The 21,793-nt window shown below is 33.0% G+C and overlaps 2 protein-coding genes across 3 annotated transcripts in view; one reads left to right on the forward strand and one right to left on the reverse strand.

The window, feature by feature from the left end:
• Positions 1-3,999, reverse strand: part of LOC124355223 (myosin-16) — a 72,501-nt gene extending 68,502 nt beyond the window's left edge. The window contains exons 1-2 of the mRNA XM_046806264.1: positions 3,540-3,999; positions 721-887 (exon numbers count right to left, since the gene is read on the reverse strand). Of these exons, the coding sequence (XP_046662220.1) occupies positions 721-887; positions 3,540-3,658 (286 nt within the window). The 5' untranslated portion in view covers positions 3,659-3,999. The remainder of the gene's footprint in view (positions 1-720; positions 888-3,539) is intronic.
• A 4,694-nt stretch (positions 4,000-8,693) lies between these two features.
• LOC124355226 (CCR4-NOT transcription complex subunit 11) overlaps positions 8,694-21,793 on the forward strand; it is a 28,356-nt gene continuing 15,256 nt past the window's right edge. For both annotated transcript variants that reach the window (XM_046806266.1, XM_046806267.1), the window contains exons 1-7: positions 8,694-8,915; positions 13,101-13,192; positions 13,601-13,749; positions 15,514-15,633; positions 16,212-16,369; positions 17,759-17,891; positions 19,190-19,399. In XM_046806266.1, coding sequence (XP_046662222.1) covers positions 8,878-8,915; positions 13,101-13,192; positions 13,601-13,749; positions 15,514-15,633; positions 16,212-16,369; positions 17,759-17,891; positions 19,190-19,399 — 900 coding nt within the window. In that variant the 5' untranslated portion in view covers positions 8,694-8,877. The remainder of the gene's footprint in view (positions 8,916-13,100; positions 13,193-13,600; positions 13,750-15,513; positions 15,634-16,211; positions 16,370-17,758; positions 17,892-19,189; positions 19,400-21,793) is intronic.

Here is a 21,793-nt window from a genome sequence, read left to right on the forward strand (position 1 = left end):
TATGTTGTATCTGAGCGTTTAGGACAACAGCGAGCCATGTGAGTGTGAGGAGCTTATATAATACGGGCTAGACGTGAGACTAACCTGACTTTATGGTAGAATCGATATGTTGTATCTGAGCGTTTAGGACAACAGCGAGCCATGTGAGTGTGAGGAGCTTATATAATACGGGTTAGACGGTGAGACTAACCTGACTGGACGGTAGAATCGATATGTTGTATCTGAGCGTTTAGGACAACAGCGAGCCATGTGAGTGTGAGGAGCTTATATAATACGGGCTAGACAGTGAGACTAACCTGACTGGACGGTAGAATCGATATGTTGTATCTGAGCGTTTAGGACAACAGCGAGCCATGTGAGTGTGAGGAGCTTATATAATACGGGTTAGACGGTGAGACTAACCTGACTGGACGGTAGAATCGATATGTTGTATCTGAGCGTTTAGGACAACAGCGAGCCATGTGAGTGTGAGGAGCTTATATAATACGGGCTAGACAGTGAGACTAACCTGACTGGACGGTAGAATCGATATGTTGTATGTGAGCGTTTAGGACAACAGCGAGCCATGTGAGTGTGAGGAGCTTATATAATACGGGCTAGACAGTGAGACTAACCTGACTTTACGGTAGAATCGATATGTTGTATGTGAGCGTTTAGGACAACAGCGAGCCATGTGAGTGTGAGGAGCTTATATAATACGGGCTAGACAGTGAGACTAACCTGACTGGACGGTAGAATCGATATGTTGTATCTGAGCGTTTAGGACAACAGCAAGCCATGTGAGTGTGAGGAGCCAACAGAGCAGGAGAGAGAGGGCCAGGGTGAGACTAACAGTACGGCCACCACACACCTGGGGCGCAACACCATGTGAGCTGACCCGTTTCCGTCTGTACCATAGATAAAATATAACTCTTACAATTGAACTGTTAGAATATATAAACCAAATCAAAGCACTTTATTGTCAGAAAGTACTAATACAAATGTAGAACAACACTGAGTAGATTTAAAACTATGAAATTTAATGTAAGTTGGTAAATATAAAATTATACCAAACTATTCTAGCCTAATCATAACTAAAAAATCGGTACTTTGGGATTATACCGACCACACCCAGACATGAATCGTTATTTGACATTTTGCTTCTACTGATTACTAGATTAGCGTAGAACAATATTTCGTCAATATAAAACAGGAATTGTCTTATCGTAAACCCCTCCCCATCCTCAGACAGAGGTCAAAGTCGAGCGGTCTAGTAGATAACGTGATTGCAGAGTCTCGCCGCCCGTTCAGCTGGTGCATCGCTTTGTTGTACTTCCGTGTTTTACCTCTACATTTCTCCAAACACAAATATTCAGTAAAAACAAACATTACCAAACTAAAACTAAACTCTTTATTGAAAAAACACTCAACACTTGTTTTTATTCTTGATCACACTCCGCCACCCAAAATGCGAGTGCCTCCGGCCATCAGCGCGGGCTTCGGCAGCACCTTCTGGCCCGCGCTGATGTCAATGAAAGAAAAACATCCCTCGAGATAGTACCTATCAGTAAAATATCAAATTCTAGAGGGTCTGATCAGAAATATACATTGAATTGTAATGGAAAGGCAATTATGTACCGTGCAAATCATGTGATGCCGCGCGGCCTGACGTAATCAGGATTCTCGAAAAAGATAAGATAACAGCGACAACAATACCGATCACAATACCTGGAAATGCTTGTAAGTTTGTAATTAAAGAGTTGTTTTACATTCTATCATGTTTGTTTCTATAAATTTATATTTTTGTGTTCTTCATACTGGTGTGGTCGTTATAATCCCAAAGTACCCAAAAATCTTCATAATACTTACTTACATTGCAAAACACACGATTTCTTAATCCTAATTTTAAAGAGATTAAATTAGATGAGCTATAGTTTCATTAAATTGTGTAAATATTTTTTAATGTTACTGTATTGTATTTTAAACAGTATGTATGTTTAATTTTTATAAATTGTAATGATATAATGGTTACTACTGTATGTTGATATTGATCACTATGATAAGATTGAAACCATTTCTGTGGAACACCTCTTACACTATATTGATGTAATTTGTCAAGCAAAACAGCATTATTGACATGGTCACAGGTACTGAAGAGATCAAGGAAAACACTGAGCAATTAATAAAGAATGATTTTCCTTTCATAAAACCAAACTGGCATTTTGAAAGTATATGGTTCCGGTTCTGATAAATCTACCAAAAAACAATCTCTCAAATACAATTAACTCGTTTGCAAGGTTCAGTGGAGAAGGTACTGATAAAAACAGATTTATCGCTTGAGTGATAGGCTCCAAAAGTATGGTACCTTACTGTTCTAGCAGATCCACACTGAGCTGAATTAAACCAAAACTCTACATCTGGTACCACAGAATTTGTGATACATACACTCGCAATGGTGTGTGGGATGTGCTTGGTGGTTTGCCACTTGATACCAATTTAAAAACTATATTACATAGTACACAACAACCTGTGTTTCTGGTCACATCACCCGGTGCTACTTAACAGGTTTTAAGCAGACTGATAGGTCATTGATTCAGGAAAAATCTAGCCTATCACAATCCATATAGCTGCATCTTATGCAATCTTTAGTTTTTTCATACTTTACTTTTTTATTCACTTACAACAACACCTTGTTAAGCCAACACATATAGAATTTAAAGAATAAAAAACAAAGTCATTTGCTGTGTGAACATTTCCAATTTGACATGCTTTGAACACAAATCTCATATCATCAGAACTCAATATGCTTCAAATTGAAATGGTATGTGGGGGTACTGACAAGCTGCATGTTAGGCTAGTTTTAAGTCCTATAGTCTGGAGAACATTAATACTTATGACAGCCTCAGGCATAGCCATTATTAATTATAGTTTAGAAAAAAGATATAGTGATTTGTTCTGTAAACCAGAAATAAGAAAAAATACACTCAGAATAAAAGTTCTTTTTATTTATGTAAAATTTTAAACTTGTAGCATAGTTGTTAATTAGTTGTAGCATAAATAAACTGTGTTAATATTAAATTCACATTTTAATTTAAAACGTATTTTTGTTGTTGCGGACTACAGACACTTTTATAACGATTGATAGTCTAGGATTTGAGATGCGAATATTAGGTATCGATGATTACATTCTTCGATATAAAAAAAACCAGGTCCGCTTATCGTACCCTACCCTCCAAAACATTGTGGAATGGTTCCCTATCCCGATATTGGAAATGTAAAGAATAGAACCCACTACAGATAATCAGAATCATTCAACATCTTAAATTGGCCTAAAAACAACTAAATTTACAAATTATTTTGATACAGCTGAACAATACCTTGTGGAAATGAGAGATACCATTTATCCAAAGGTATTCTGAAGTGTATAAAATATATAAATTCTATAGCTACAGTCATAACTTCAGACATATTGAAATTGTTACAGTACCAAATACACTATAGTCTTTAGTTCTACACTTTCCTGCTCAACTTTTGACAAAACTGTATGTAAATCAGAATACCTGTGTTTAGTTAACCTCTTCTTTTTCTGAGGAAATACAACCAATTCTGGATTGTCAGATGCTGAATCACTGTTGTACATTTCAAGAAGGGCATACAGTTCTTTGCTGTTATTTTCCATTTGTAAAAATTACTATTTAAATTTAAGGTCCAATGCATTTCTACTCATAAAATACACAAAAACGTAACATTTAAGACTAACGCTTTTCAAATTTGCAGTCTAGGCTACAATTTTACCTCTAACCTCAAATCACTGCGAGTACAATTAACAATATTATATTGTGTAAAACTTAAGGCACCAATAATTAAGTTGAATTCAAAATGTAAAAGTGGCGATTAAATATTTATCAAATGATTTAGAACACCATAAGCATTTTGTACAACAATAAAAGTTCAACTTAGGTGATTTACAATATTCTACATTGCTTTTACTGTATTGTTGTTTTTAAACACTAATCCACTATACTTTCCACTTATTCGATCAGTCGTCTGATTTACAGCTGATATAATTTCAATTTTCATCTAAAAGCAGTATGATAGAATAAAAGGACTCCTGTATATACTAATTTTACTGTAATAACAACTAACAGCAAACAAAAATAATAGGAAATATGCTGTAAAATAATGTTACATTATAAATTATTAAGACTTTCACTATGATATGACATATGGATCGACATATGGAGTCGGGATTGCTGACATAGTAGGCCTAATACAATCAGGATATATCGCCCACAACCAGTTTTATGAGCAATTATAATAACATTAAGCAACGCTGGAAATCTGAGAAAAATGTAAAATTACAACAAACAGATAAACCACATAAACCTTTTCAACGCTTTAAGGGGGCAACGTACCCAAAAAATTGATTTTTTCTAAAACAAAAATTTATTTCATTTTTTAGTTTCTAAAATGTTTGGAAACAATAATAAATTATTGGTTTTGCATTATCATTGTCAAAAGTGTGTGTTTTTTTTTTTTAATAAAATCTATTAGCGTGTAGAGCTGATTTTTTCTCCTCTAGGCGGTTATAATAAATGACAAGCTTCATATCATATACCTATTCATAATATATCATATAACTATTCATTACTAATGTATTTTATTGCTGTATTCAGTATATTAGAATGTCATATTTTCAGAACTTACTAAGATCCCAGCTTTTTTATGTGTGCTAATCACTCAGTAAATCAGCGGTTGTTAGGGATGTTGCGATATTATCGATATCAATATATATCGATATTATAGTTTCGATATATCCTATATTGATATCGATATAAGTTATCCGATATTATCGTGATATCGGAAGAAATGTACAAATATCGGGGTTTTGATATCATACTGAATGAAAAGTTGTAATTATTTATTATTTTGGATTTATTAGTTTTAGGAAAGCAAAACTCAAACAACTTGCTTTGTTCAGTTGTTAAATGCAACGCCAGCAAAGAAATTAACTTTGGAGATTAAGTAAAAAGTAACCAGACGATGCTTGGTTCAGTTAAGCATATATAATATAGTTGCTTTTTAAAATGAAAGTGTTGTTCTTAAAACCCAGTTTAGATTCTTATAGATTTATATTGAAATTTAAAATTGTAATTTTTATTCTTATTATGGTAATTGTTTTTTAATAATTGTGCTTCAAATGATTCTTAGTTAGAAAATGATAAATAGGATTATTTAAGGAATTTCTTTTTTTATCTTTAATTATGGTATTTTTTAATGTATTAAGTTGTACTTGTATTAAAAACATTTTTTTGGAAATGAACTCGTAAGTTGTATCTTTGATTATACTAGTTACACACACTCATACAATCAAAGGTTGTATACACCAATTTAATCATTCCCCTTTCCTTATTTATCGATATCGGTCGATATTAAGGATATCGATATTTGGATTCGATAATATCGGTGTATCGATATCAAAGCTTGTTATTGATATCGATAGCAAATATCGGAACTAGCCTCATATTGCAACAACCCTAGCGGTTGTCAGTGATCAGCTGTTAGTTCCAGTTACTGTACTCTAACCTCACTTTGTGAATGACATGCGTTTGTTGTGTTTTGTTGAACAATTTAGTACTTTAGAATATTAGTTTTGATTTAGTCATGAAGCAATCAACTAAAAATCAATATTCTAGAAACAACATTAGTAAGAAAAACTTGAAGTTTAAAAAATACCGTCAGCAAGTTAAATTGAAAAAGATGAAAAAGGAAGAAAAGAAATTAAAAAAAGAAGGGCTGGACTCTTTTAAGTGTAAAATATGTTTACACTAAACACAAAAACAATGATTATGTAAATAGTCTTACTTTTCATATATAATAAACATATGAAGTGTTTTGCCTTTTCCCGTAAGTTTGTTTTTTCCGTGTTTTCCAACACGTTTTACAACGTAACTTCTTTATTTATTGGCATAGAGACCTCATATTTTGTACATATGATCTTCAATATATAGTGCACAAAGTGTAGTATGGGATCAAGTATATTTTAAATTATACTCCTAATATAATTTTTTCCATTTATAGAAAATTATAATTTTTTGAAAAAATTAAAATGAAATGTCACTTACCTATTTTGATAACTACACAAATTCCATACTACACTTTGTAAGGCTATTTATTAGCTTTAAAAAATATCTAAAAATTTGGAATAGGTGCAATACAAAAGCAGCTATGGTGTAAAACAAGAATTCTAATTTTCTTGAAAAACCCCCTCCCTTTCCATGAAGAGTGGTGGGAGGGGGTTAATAATATATTTTCTTTAAACCCTGTCCTAGGGAGACACTTTAATGAACAAAAAGATTAATTAGTGGCAGAAATTAAAAAACATATGTTTTGGGTACATTGCCCCCTTAAGAATATTGAATAAAATACAAAATTGCATTTCTTTATTTAAGGTTGAAAATAGCTATATAAATATATTAAAAATAAAAACACACATGGAGTTTGTGTTTGTTGTATTATCATTTCATGTTGGTATAATACGTATTTTGGTAGAACTTTATGTCCATGTATGTTACCAACAAAACAACAATTTTTCATACAGAACCTAAACGTTGTATTGAAACTTGATTTCCTGTGACACCAAGCGAATCAAATTGGAACCGCCATATAATTGATTTGCAGATCGAGTCCTGCACTTGTATAATTTATTCTGATGTATATATTTAAAAAATGTTTATATAACTTTCAAAATACCGGTATATTTGTCATATAATGTTCCTTTTAAAAGACATTCTATATCTTTCACTCCAGTGTAGACAAATCATCAGTAACTTAAATAATTAAGATCATACGTTCAAGAACTTTTGATGGGTCGCTGAAATCTAAAACAGTCAAATATTAATTTGGTTTTATCTCTAATGCATATAACCTAAATTAATAGCAATTTGTTTCTTTAATGCCTTGCGTACATTTTATATATTAAGAAAGGAAAATTCGTTGCAACAGTTTTAAAAGATTTGGAGTAAAGTTCATTGACAGAGAACATTAAAAGAGCCATTCTTCCTGTATTTGTATGGTTATTCTTCCTGCACGTGTATAATTAGTATATTCATGTTAAAATATTAAAACCCGCAAAAAGTGGTTATTTAATAAAAAAATATATATAATTATGATCAGAAACCATAACAATAATAATTTTTAAAGATTTTTTGTACGATATCAGTCACACAAGTATTAATAAATTATAAATATAAATGTATTTAGACTATTATTCTGAGTCTACTTTGTCATTAATAAGAAGTACTAAATGTTATAAATTTAATTCACCAAAATAAGGGTAGTACACGTAATATATCCTGGTCATTTATAATTTGTCTATTACCTTTTGTGGAAAACGACAGATAACACACACATACGACAAAGAGAAGAGGTGAGAGTGAGAGAGGTGAAGAGAGGGAGAGAGAGCGAGAGAGAGAGAGAGCGAGAGAGAGAGAGAGAGAGAGAGAGAGAGAGAGAGAGAGAGAGAGAGAGAGAGAGAGAGAGAGAGAGAGAGAGAGAGGAGAGAGAGAGAGAGAGAGAGAGAGAGAGAGAGAGGAGAGAGAGAGAGAGAGAGAGAGAAAATTTAATCTGTGTTTTGCTCATTAAGACAGAGACTGTTTGCGTTACACCAGTCCTGAATGTTACTAGAAGCACCATCAAGTCTTACTTTGTCTCAAAGAATCCACATTATTGTCAGTAACAAAAGGTTCCAGTTCATCAACATATAATGTAATTAATTAAAAAAGACGGGCCTAAAACAGAACCCTGTGGATCTTCGTGCTCTACTGCCTCAAAACCATACAACACACTATTCAGCTTCACAGCCTGGTATCTATTACTAAGATATGACTTTATAAGAGTAATACTACAGTCATTAAAGCCATAAAAAGAGAGCTTGTTCAACAGAGCGTCATGAAACACAGTGTCATACATAGCCTTAGTTAGGTCATACATCATACTAAGGCATTTGTATCTACGTGGAGTGATTACCAGAACAAATGCTTTTGCCTCTGGTTCTTGGGATAGATTCCACTCAACATGACTAGTCCCAGACGCAAACAACAAAATTTTACTTGTTTACAGAGAAAACTGTGTTTCTGTATTGAATGTGGAAATATATAAGATCTATTGGTAACGTAACTGACCTTTATATTAAATTAATTCACTATACGAAATTGTATTCTTCTATTCCTGTATCTCTTATTCTAATATAACTGCCTGCATTATATTTCACGTGTTTTACACACTTAAATATTATGTAAAATGAAAATCAATATCATTGAAAGTGAAATATAATATTTAAATTGTCTGATGGAGACCATTTAGTGTATTATTTATCGGTTTAGTCCTATAGGTCTCGTAAGGTCGTCACACATATAAGGAAAATTACAATATATTTCAACACTGAATAATAAACATGGTAGTAGCTATCTGTCAATTGATAATCAAAACTAGCTTAACCTCTGAAATTTCTATCACGCAATCCTCAAACAGATGCAAGTACTATCCTCTCATAGAGTCATTGGAAGAACCTGTTTCAGGCTAAAGCTCCACATAATCTACATACAAGCACGCGCGTGCACAAACCCCTACGGAGCACTGAGCACTGAGCAGTGAAATCGTTATGTCTAATTTTCTGGCATGCCTATACAGGCTCTTTGCAAGACTGAAAAAAACTCAAAGACGAGTGGGTGGGAAAATGAAACAACATAACCTTTGTTGTTTAGTTGAGTAAAATTTATGGCTGTTTTATTGTAAAATTAGTTAGTCTGGTGATTGTTTATTTTCGTCAGTATCATATTTTATTCAAGTTTAAAGTTCTCTTGTACTTAAAGAGTGCTTCATATTAAAATTGATAGCATGGCTTTATCCCCAAAAGAACTGAATTCTTTGTTGGGGTATGTACTAATTTTCTACTTGAATTGTCTTGTTCTTAATCATATATTTAGAGCAATGTTTAAACATAAAAATTAGGCTTACTGGTCTTGATTCTTGCATATTGCAAAAATTTAAAAACATTTCTTAGTAAATACTTAATCTGCATGATTTAGGCCTATTGTTGTATACAATTTTCGTACCTAGCCTAGATAAAGTTCCATAAATAATTAGATGTATTTAATTTAGGATAGAAAAATAATATGAAGACTAAAAATGCAAAGGTTTTACAAAAGAAATTTGAACCTAAGATGAACAGTTGTAAGTAAATTTTGCCACTTCCAAGGTTATGTAGGTAGTAAAGACATGTTAAACTTTATATATAGTAGAAATAGCCTACGTTTATTATTTTTAAATAGGTCAAAATATTGCATTTTCTGTAGTGTTTTGTTTAAAAATACAGTACATAACAGTAAAAATTGAAAAGTTATGGGCTATAAGTTAGTTATTTTTAGCTTATTTAAAAGTGCCGGATGCATTATTTATTTATATATTAACGGTAAACACCATTATACAACATATAATAATGTACAAGATGGCAATACATAATGAAATCTTATAAAATTTAAGGAAAATGTTCAAGTGAAACAAGAAAATTATAATCATACATGAAGCACGAGTAGGCTAAATAATAATAAAAACAACAAAGCCTAAAGTTATAAATAAAAACTATAAATATAACAATAATCATACATCAAGCAATAATAAAAACAAATAATTTAACATCAACAAATTTTTACTTTTAAAAAAGCTTGAGAGACCTTACACTATTGAGAAAGAAATCACATTTTGTACACATAAAATAACAATAATTTAATACGAGGTTGTAGTTACATTAGTTTTGTTTACTTATTAAACTTATGTTTGTTTTTTACACTATTTAAGTTATTGGTTCGTTGAAAGTTTCATTAAATTTCTATGCATTGTTTTAAATTTATTATTTTTAAACTGGAGATTTACGTTATTAACCCATTGTTATTGTCCTACTGAGGGAAACAATATAAAATTTTTCTTGCAAGTTTTCAACATTACCTACTGTTATTTTATGTATCCAAAGGTGGCGTAATGGCTGATGTCAGCAGCAGCAATCGGAGGTTGACTTACTGTCATGACAAGACCACGTGACATCCTTAGAACAATGAAATATTACTCTGCACGAGAAAAGTAGTTCCAATTCTAATGTTCTATAACTTTGTTATTTGTCATTTCCACCCATTGAAACTTTATATTTTGTTTGTTACAGGAGGACAATAGCAACAGGTTAGTAAGGTGAAACATGTATTTTGCCGTTCTGGCCTCTAGGTTTACAATTAACATGACTATACATATGTAATAAAATCTTTTCTATTTGATAAGATTACTTGTTAACCATAATTGTGTAGTTACTACTTTTTTATGAACAAAATGAATAGAAATGTGAGTCAGAAATAAAAATGTTCATTTAATAAACTTGAAATAAAAGTGTCACCCTATGCTCTGGGAGTCAGCCCATTCCCCATAATCCAGTTTATTAAAAAATATTGCAGTTGTGTTCCAATGCCCAACAGTAAATATACCACATATATTTTACTCCCCCCCTTTGGGGAGGTACCAGGACTCTCCTTTTGTAATATCTTTAGGTGTCCGATTTTGTCCAAATTCATTCTAAAACGTGTTTCAATGTCGCATTTTCTGGAAAACCAAAAGAAAATTTGTTCCAAAACTTAGTTTGGGAGGGTCAGAGAATCCCAACAAACACAATTAGGGGTGTGGGGGTAATTTTTACAGGGTTTTTTTTACCACAATTAGGGGTTTTTTCATCATTTTTAAAATAGTTTGGTTCTTGTCATCAAACACAAGATTTTACTTTTTGCAGATTCAGCACTAAAATTTATAAGGTGACTTGAACTTGATTGCAAAGATCATCCTACCTGACCAATATTTTAACATGATTCTTTGATATTGAAATGAATTTGAATGTGTTTAATTGTACAGTGCTTTCTTTCACTCAACGGGCTAGCATGATACATTTAAACTATTCACTTGGGAGGCAAATCACTCAGAAAGTTTTCCGGGTTAAATACTTTGGAATGATAATATCATCAACATCGGGGTCTGATAGTCACCTGGATGCTATCTGCTATTTGGGAAAATCTTGGTTTAATCATCAAAAACATCTAAAAATGATTTTTTGGGGAAGTTAAGTCATGGCCGACGGCACACCCGGAGTGAGTCAATTCGTTGTTCATTTTGAATAGTAATATCACTGTAAACACCATCATAATCATTCGCTTTTTGTAATTTGTACTTGTCAATAAAACTTCCACTAGGGCGAGTGATGCTTACAAACACAACGCAAGTGCAGGCGTCAGCGGAGTTGGTGTGCTATTTGTCATTTTCAGTGCCCCTAGTATCATGAATAAAGATCAAAGTAGTATTCATTTCGGTTCACATATATTTCACAGCCATCTTCAAGGAGTTAAAAGTAATGAAGTCATATTTACTAAAAAAAGGAAGTATTTTATTTAATAAATACAATACTTCACAGGTACTGAATTGTATAATCTGCATTCTTTGAATTGTTGAATTTAAGGTTAATACTTTTCACAAATTTTAAAGAAATCTTACAAGGTGTATTTTGCGAATGATAAAACCAATGTCCATACATACAGGGTGGCGCATATGTCAGTTTCCCCAGAAGAGAAATTTAAAGGCGTTATAGGTTAATTGAAGAAAACACTTTTAGGGAAGAAAACAAATTCATTATATGAAATTACTTATATATTACCGGATGTAATGTTATAGCAGTTGTTTGAAATGTCCACCTTGATTTTTTATACACTTCATACAACAACTGAGAACAGAATTACAAATTTGTAGCAATAAAAGTTTATCGTTATTTACAAGTTTACATTCATTTCTAATTAGGTTTCTGAGTTTGACAAGATTTTGTGGTTTTGAAGGATACACAGTCTCCTTTATAATACCCCACAGTGAAAAATCACATGGGGTCAGGTTTGGCGAGCGCGCAGGCCAATCGATTATACCACGGCAAATCCATTCATTACATGTGTTATTTAAAAAAATTTAGAACTTAGATACCGAAATGTGCTGGGGCACCATCTTGTTGCCAGATAAGCAAATGAATATTGAAAAGATGATTGTTTCTGGGCTCAGGAACTAAGCAACCGTAACTTTCCAAGTTAACATTTCCTTGAAGAAAATAAGGACCAATCAGTGCAGTACTCGAAATATCTTCCTATACCATATAACACCAGGCACATTGATTTCTGCTTGGATTACATTATGAGGATTTACATCTGACCAGTACACGCAGTTATGCAGATTAACGCATCCATTTAGTTTCAGACATGCCTCATCACACCACAAAATTAATCACAAGAATTTTGGATCAACCTCTGAGCAGATAATTATTGTCTCACAGAATTCCAATCGCCTTTCGGAATAATCCTTGTGGAGCGCTTGGAGTAAAGATGGATGGTATGGCTTAAATTGTAATTGCGATTCAGCAGATGCCTTATGAGCCGATTTACTGGGACTGACTACAAAAGTAAGAGCAACTGTCTTCAGGTTTTCTTCGTTGCAAATTGATTGTGGGCGACCACACTTCGGGGTATTTAAAGCGTTTCCTGTGTTTTCAAATTTCTTATTTAACTTCTGCACACACTGTTGAGTGAGTATCGTGACACTTAGATATTTACCATTAAATTCTTCAATTATTATAGCAGTATTTGTATTATGCTTCCACAACTGAAGGATGTAAACTCGTTATTGGATTGTAAACATTTTAAAAACACACACTTGTGTAAACAAAAAACAGATGCAAAGAGTGGCACTGTACACTAGGCACTGGAACAGACAACAATGAACTTACTCCGTCTTGCTGCCAACTTAACATTGTTACCAACCTATCAAAACAAAATATCCCAATTTATGGGGCAAATTGACATATGCACCACCCTGTATGCATACGTTGTTCTAAGTTCTTTTTCTCTGACATGCGCCACCTTGTATGCATGCGTTGTTCTAAGTTCTTTTTCTCTGACATGCGCCACCTTGTATGCATGCGTTGTTCTAAGTTCTTTTTCTCTGACATGTGCCACCTTGTATGCATGCATTGTTCTAAGTTCTTTTTCTCTTTGTTGTAGGATTCTCAGTGAAGAAAATGTGGAAGTTCAGACTCTGGAAGTCCTCTGCTCCCAGCTGCATCAGAGCTTTTCTAAACAAGATAACTACAAAGGTACCTACAATAGTGATAAAACGTTTGTGTGCTTAGTGTTGTGATAATACTCAATTGCTTTGGCTTATGTTTTAGAACCATAGAAGTATAGTGTAGTTGATGACATACAAACTTTGTTTGTTTTGAAATTTTTTATTATATTTCAAATCACTTCCTAATATTTGGCTCCATATATGCACCTTGTGTTTTCAGTTGTATAATTTTAATATATTTGTAATAAAGGATATAAAATTAAAGTATGCAAATTAAGTATGTTATAAACCACAAAAAGAACAACACATGTAACACACAACCATAGTTACCTAACTGAATTTTAATTTCAGTGACTGTCAGTAAAGGCATACAGTAACATTGAAGTAGATTAACAATACAGTTATAGTATATCGTAATCTCTATCTATGTTGTCAGTGGGTTGTGCTCTGGTGCTGTTACTCCAGAACGGGGATTTGTTGCCCCGGCCCTGGCAACGTTTAGTGGCTATTACATTTCTGCATGACATGTACAGAGGGGAACCCCTGGCCAACAACCCCTTTGCTCCAGTCTTTCTCCATCTTCTGGTAAGGATAAATGTACATTAGAAAATCCTACTCTAAAGGGGTGAAATTTGTCTAATTCATAACAAATATATTTCTGTATTGGAGAAAACTAATGTAATTTCTTGTTTCACAATAGTAATTTGGGATACCTTACATCAACTTATGGGTTTAAAACTGTAAGTGTGTAAATCTATGTCGATGTAATGGTTGTTAGTGTGAAAGAATGTTTACTGTTACTAGGTGAAAGATCGTATATATTTTATTCTGCATTATGTGATCAACGGTTGTTGGATAATGTTGACATGCTGTCAGTATGAAAATGTCACTACCATCAGTATGAGAATGTAGACACTACCATTCGCATTGAAATTATGCTGACAGCTGCAAGCTGAGGCTGGAGGCAGCACTGGTGACTTATATAGTAATGGAGGGGAACAAAATTGACAAAGGGAAAACAGACCAGCTCATTAGAACGGTAATTGTGAGTGTGTTGTGCGTACGTTGACTGGTACGGTAGCTGTAGGCTTGTAAGCTAAACGTTACACCACTTGAGACGAATAGAGTGGCATTGTATATGGTTGTATTTGCATTTGCTAAAGGGTAAATATATTATACAATTAAAATTTCTACGATAGGGAATATTTATGTATATTCTTCCTCAGAAACTTGATACTACAAGGTTTGACTAACCAGAAGTTCGTATGCATATAAGGCCAAATCTTTGGATATAAGTATTGTGGTTCTTGGAAATGTGCAGTTCACTAAACTGTGATTGAACAGAGACATGCTCTGTCATTATTGCTTGTAATTTTAGCTGTTGGTTTGTCATATACCAACCAAGATGGCTAAGGAGCAGGTTTTAATGTACGTTTCTTCAATTTGCATTAAATTGTTATATAAATAAATAGTTTTGAGAGTGAAAAGTGATGAAGATGTATTGGATAAGTATTAGTAATATTATAAAACAATAAATGCCATGTTTATACAGTGCTTAAAAGATAAAACTTATTCTTAAATAAGTACTTACAGTGGTATTTCTTGAAAGCCAATTTAGTCATCAGAATACACAGTTGAAACTTTATGTTAAATAATTATTTAACTATGGAATTTAATAAAGCTGAACTGCTGAAAGATAATAAAGTTACGTTTTTGTTTGGTTTTGAATGTGACAGGAAGTAAAGCAAGCACTAGATTTCGTTGACAGGAAATAAAGCTAAGTACTTGGTCTATAATCTGCAATTTGTTTGCAGCTTTTATATCCATTAGGGAGTTAAAAAGACAAATGATGCCAAAATTGGTATTATAAATATTCTGGAAAATGTATCTCCTGATCAGTATGGTCAATAAAACAAAATACATAAGTTTAGTAAGACTCGTTAAGTCCACTCATTAAGTTTTAGTATATACAAAAATACATTTTAGCTTGCATTGATATTAGTAAGTTCAATAAATAATGAAATGTAGAAATATCTTAAACAGTGAAAGCTAGACCATTTAAACAATTAAAATTCTAGCACAATATATGTGTTAATTAAAATTTCAATAAATTGATAGAGATTTAAATAGTGCAGCAAAAAGTAGATGGTGAAAGTTTTTAAATAATGCATTATTTTATAACTAGCTGAGGAATGGAATATTCTCCCTGGTCATAGTTCATGTTAAATAAAATGTTTAAACATTTGTTTATAAGAAATTTTGAAATTCATAATTAGGAAACTAATGCTATGTGCTCTTGTGAATGTATAAAAGAGACAGTTCTTACGGAAATAACTAATGTGTTTTCAGCAACTGGGTGACAACACTGTGAAGGCTCCACCTCGCAAGATGGAGTTTTCACAATTGCCTCGCCTCTCTACTGCAGAAAAGAACTTTGTGTCCCAAATCATCACTAACTCCTCTAAGGATGTACGTAAGCCAAAGCCTAGTGTTAATATATATGTATTGGGTTTCCGAAAGTGTATTGCAGTTTGTTGCAGTTTTTATGTCCATTGTAGAAGTTAAAAAGACAAATGATGCCTAAATTGGTATTAGAAATATCCTTGAAAAATGTGCTTCCTGATCAGTATGGTAAATAAAAGTCTTGTACTTGTAACTTGACTGAGGAGGGAGTTCAAATGTCTCACCAATTATGAGTTTTTATAAATACTTCTTTTTCAAAGTATTTTTAGCCCTTATTAAGTTTTAGATATGGGAGTCAGCTTCTCTAAATTTGTAGACAATAGACAATCTTTCTTTATTTACACAATCATAGAGATCGGTATTGGCGTCAAAACAATGTTACATTAAAATGAAGTTCTATCTTGCCAGTATTATCTTTAAGTCTTCCACTCCATGAATTCCTTTTCGCTATAGAAGGGATGATCTTCAAGCCATCGAAGGAGTTTTCCCTCCTAGGTGTAATTCTAAGACCACCTTCAATATCTTAAGATTCATTAAACTAACGTGATAAAGAAGGTTTTGAAGAAGCTATGTTATTGTCATAGCTGCTGAAGAAGACGGCTAAACAGGCCCTGGTACAGGAGGGCCACATGATGGACGTGTCAGCGTTGCAGGTGGCGTTGGCGGATAAGCTGAGCGAACTGCCAGCCACCGGCCGTTCCGCCCTTTCTGTAGTTCTTCCGGACAGTGACCTGAGATCCAGGTAGGCTTCCCTACTCAGCATAGTATTCTGTTTCAAACTGCTAATCATACCAAGAAATTATCTGCTCCTTATTTGAAAATTCTATAAATAAGTATTTTAGAATGAATTTACATTTAAAATAAGTACCCTAACCTTCATTCAAAATTAATATTGGATTTTTCACTAATACAGTGACCATTCTATGAGATATTGTTCAATGGTTTTTAATAAGACATGACGTAGAGAATTAAAAAAATTTAAAGTCCTAAAAAAGGAAATAACCAGACTGAATATTGAGTTTAGCTCCAGTTCATCTTTCTCTTTGTAAACAGCATCTGGAATCTGATGATGTTTACAAACTTGACTTCTGGAAACTGGATCCATGCTTGTCTAAAGAAATTAAAAAAATTCAATGACAAAGAAGCTCAAAATGAACAATTTACATTGTTTTCGACATCTTTGACACCAAGATTACAAAATTAAAATATAGTATAATTGAAGTAAAATTCTCATTGTTTCATCAAGTGCACTACGATGCTACTGACATGATCGCTAAGCATGGTGGAGCAACTGAGTTTTGTAGACATAATGTAACCATGACGCTGCATTAAAAGAAAGGTGAACCGGTGTTAAACTCACATTCATATTAAATCAACCGATCCCACCATGGCTACTTTATGTTAGATAACCAGACTGACGTTTTGTATCTACCTTTCTATGATTAATTTTCACTATAAAATACAACACTATAAAAAGTTATCTAGTGAATTCTAGCAAAGTAATGTGGTCCAAGGCATATTAATAGAACTGGCAGCAGAATGGGAAGATGCATGTGCTTGTGAAAGGGAGAACTTGAAAAAATCCTTACTATTACTGGGTCAAATGTTGAAAATGTTCACTTATATGATTCAATTTTGGATATTTAGCAAATAAAAGAGGAAGTTAAACAATTATAAAAACACTTGTCATTCAACCCTTTTAAGGGCTAATCCGTCATTCTTTTCTGTAATACTTCTGGGTCGATCGTAGGCTTGAATTATTTTTGTGGAAAAGACCACGGGCCAATCTGTGATAAAATAATTCAAACTTAACTTTCACTATTGTCTTTCTAAACAGGTCGAAATTGTTAAAATACAATTTTACTTTATTTTAAAATTGCAATTGCAATATTCAAAAATTGTTTTTTTTTATCGTGCTGTGGTTGTCCAGAAAGGAAAATGTTTATTGAATTAGTTTATTGTTAGTACAGTTAAATGTCTCTATTTATGTCATGTATAAACACAATAAGGTTGTGTCATGTATAAACACAGATAAACTGTTGTGTTACTTAGGAATACATTGATTGAGAACTACAATGTAAATACATGTAAATAATAACCTACTTAGGTAATTTTGTGGTTGTGGTTGCAGTCTACCAGTGGACCCTGCAGCCGCTCATAAGACTGTAGAAGCTCTGTTGAGCGGGACAATGCCAGTGTCTGCCCAGAACTTCCGACCTGAGATGTTGCGTTTGGTACCTCCTCTACACAACTGCGAGGATGAGGTCCGTCTAGATATAATATACCAGGTGTCCTATGAAGAGGGTTAAATGTTTGGTTCTAAATTACTTGCCCATTTCTGCACCGAACATTTTCAAACTCTACACAATTTGTTAAATAGATTTTAAAAATATTTTGTGAAAATTTCACCTTTCTAGCAACTGTTGAAAAAAAAATGGTAGATTTTTGAAAAACTATACTTTAAAATCAGTAAAAAAAACAGTATTTTTGGTTTTGTAAAATTAATTACTGTAATGTTCTACAGAAGTAAGCATTTCAATCAGAAAATTAGAACATAGCCTATTAGAAAAACCTACAATCACTGTCCACAATTATTAAAACTGTAATCCATCCACAGCGACACACTGATAACAGCGCTTAACAAATTAATCGTAAGCTCTTACAAAGAAATTCTGTGGTATCCGGAGAAATTCCTCTTCAATTGATTATTTTAATTCCTCATCATTATTGAAGCTACGAGTACAAACTTGTTCTTTCAAGTAATCCCATAGAAAGAAACCGCACAAAGTTAAATCTGGGGATCGGGGTGGCCAATCTAAAACATCACTTCCACAACCAATCCAACGGCCATGAAGGTTGTCATTTAGTAATTGCTTGACAGGATTTGTGAAATGAGGAGGAGCACCATCTTGATGGAAGATTGCTTGATCCATTTCTGGAACTGTAAAATGAGGGAAGACTTGTTCAATTAAAACATGTTCATACCTATTCCCAGTCATTGTAATCAAATCAAATCAGGTAAGTCAAGAAATAAATTTTTATAGGAAGCAAAATGATAAAATTTTCAATATGTCACCATTTTGTCTCTACAATTTTTAAGGAGCTTTAATTTTCACAGAATATTTTAAAAACCTACTTTATTAATTGTGTAGAGTTTGAAAATTTTCTGTGCATAAATGGGCAAGTAATATAAAATCAAACGTTTAAACGTCTACGTGGGATACTCTGTATATTCTAAATTATAGTGATGTAGCTTGAACTGTTTAAAAATAAAATTATTTTCTATAAAACACATACAGATAGATGAAAAATAAAGCATTTCTGAGAAATGTCGCTTTTGATATTTTTAGTTTTTTATCCTCAAAACCAAGATTTTAAACATTGGTTAACCATTATGGAATATCCTGTAAATAGTACTTGGAAGCTAAATTCCCCTTGATTAAACTATTTAGTATCAATTAATAATAATCTTATAATAACTCAAGTCTTGATCACTGTGTTCCTTGTATCTCACATTTAAATTCATCATAACTGTGTGTGCATTTGTTTTGTGTTGTATCAGCTGGCGTGGTTAAACATGGTGTGCCCCGGAGAACACCAAGTTGCTATGGATGTCACAGCCTGTGTGTGGAACTGTGCTGGGGTCGAAGCCAAGAAATTGATGGTGAAGGCGTTCAAGAGTGCCCTGACTCTGCAGCAACAACAACACTTGCTTGCAGAACTGGACAATGATCCAAAACTGGTCTACCATATCGGCTTGACACCCAACAAGGTGAGTGGGTTTGTGCTGAGGCTGAAGAGTAAACAATTAACAGTTAGTAGTAAACCTGACACTGTAGCATGAAGATGAGCCAGCCACAGACGGAGTGAGCCATTGCCATTCACGTACAGATGTAATCCACTCAATTCTGGTGTATATTCTGTTTCCCCTTCCTCACAGGGGTTCCTTACAAATGTAATGTACTCTGTCCTAGATATTATCGAAGATGGTGTGCCTTTAGGTGTCCTTTCAACATGTCAAAGGAATTGATATCCCTTCATGACTCTAATGGTTTCGTGAGTTAATGGAATCAGGTTGATAGAAATACAATACCTAAAAGTCAATGATGTAGAATTGCTACTAGTCCTTTAACCACTCTAGGGTTGGTCCTTCCAAGGGTGATTGGTACAACAAGACTGGACAGTACCTCTCCACTTGCAGGGATACATTAATACTGAATTGAATGTTTTGTGTTTGTTGGCAACATATGCACAGAGAGAAGAAACATGTCAATGTACTGGCTCCTTTTTAGCGGGAAATGTGTTAAATTCTTGTGGACATCACTTGTTTGTGATTAGGTAGAACTTAAATTGACGTTGAACTTAAAATGACGTACAAATGAAACCATTCTTTTTCCAATTGTATGATATATTACTGTATATACAGTACATACAAATAATAGAATACTGTCTTGATGTAATATTACAATTTTTGGTAAGAAATAAGAAAAACATCTTGAGAGTGAAAGTTTTTTAACAGATAAAAATGGAAGATTATATTTCTTATAGAAACTGTAGTCAGTAATATTTTATTTATAATTTGGATACTTAAATACTAGACAAATTTTATTTGATATGATTAATTAATTGTTTTTGAATAAGTGTACACAGTACAATGTACATAATGTACAAAAGTGAATAAAGATTGCTCTCTAATGTCTTAAGATCCCCTAAGATGACCTAATAAGAGTGAGGATGTGGGACTAATCTCTATAAAGGACAGTATCTGTAGATTTAATTTGGTAGTTGTGACGTTTCCGTAGTTTTTTATTGAATTATTAATTGCTGAATAGCTTAACCCTTTTAGGACGAGTGGACTATTAATAGTCCGCACTAGTTTTGCCGAAGAAGACGATGCGGGCTTTCAATAGTCCGCACTAGTTTTACCGAAGAAGACGAGCGGACTTTTATGTGCCCGCCGGTTTACGTTTGCATAATACTCACGTAATATCGAAAATACGATGAACAAAATTAGTTTTCCTTGTAGAGGCACATCCTGAGACAGGAAATGGAGTATTTCGGAACTTATCTTGGCCAAACAATACAACATATGTCTATTTTTAGAACAGCTGCACGTGAGCGCCTATTGTAGTGCCAGTCGGCGGAGCGCGCCAATTCCGTCTAGTTTGTTTACATTCAGTCAGTCACAGTGCGGTCGCGTTGACTATAGTTGATTGTTTCAGATCAGTTATAAACTTAGTGTTTATAGATTTATAGTGAAATGTGTTTTGTTCAACTTCTTTTGTGAATATGGATCAATTTAACTTAGCTGTTTGACTTTTATTTTAGTCCGTTTTATATAATTTGGTACTTTGTAGTAATGTAAGTTTTTTTGTTGTAAAACAATTATTTCTCAACCAATGTTAATAAAAATTTTGTATTTAAACTGAAAACTATGTAAGAAACATAGTAATATTAGTTCCCACAGTAAAAAAATTTTTTTTTATCATAGTAAACTGAAGCCAAACTAATAAAATAAAAAAATAAAATAAAAATTCTAAAATTTTATTTAATTTTTAATTTTTCTGGTTATTGTAAATAGTAATAAATGCTACCATATTGTAGACAATTTAATTATGTACATGTGGATAAAAAATGGTGTAAGGACAATTTAAAATAATGGACTTATAATATATTTATCAAACTACTACATTTTGCCCAATTTCACCGTCGTCTTCTTTGGTATGTTCGCTATGAAATATGGTCACGTCAAAAAATGCGTACCTAAAAAATAACCAAAATTTTTGTCGTCCTAAAAGGGTTAATTAAGTATCACTACATAAAATTATGTATGAAACTCAGAATCAAAATTTTATAATATTTGTTTTCATTTATTAACACAAAAATATAACTATCAAAATACTGGAACTTGTTAGGATTGTTGATTTATAGTTTTATTTTAATGAATCTTATTTATCCTTGTCAAATTAGTTGCATTAACCCATTGCGGATCAACGACGTGAGGGTGACGCGGAGCGAGGCGTGGACCAAAAGCACAATGACGTGACCCTCACGCGGATGACGTGGTACGGATGACTCATTTGTTTTGAACGCTTATCGCTGTTATAAGCCTCGGAGATATTTATAGTCAGTTTTCCTGGACTGGCTTCCTATCTTATCTCTGATA

This window comes from Homalodisca vitripennis, chromosome 2, assembly GCF_021130785.1.
Source record: "Homalodisca vitripennis isolate AUS2020 chromosome 2, UT_GWSS_2.1, whole genome shotgun sequence".
In the NCBI taxonomy this organism is placed as follows: Eukaryota; Metazoa; Arthropoda; class Insecta; order Hemiptera; family Cicadellidae; genus Homalodisca; species Homalodisca vitripennis.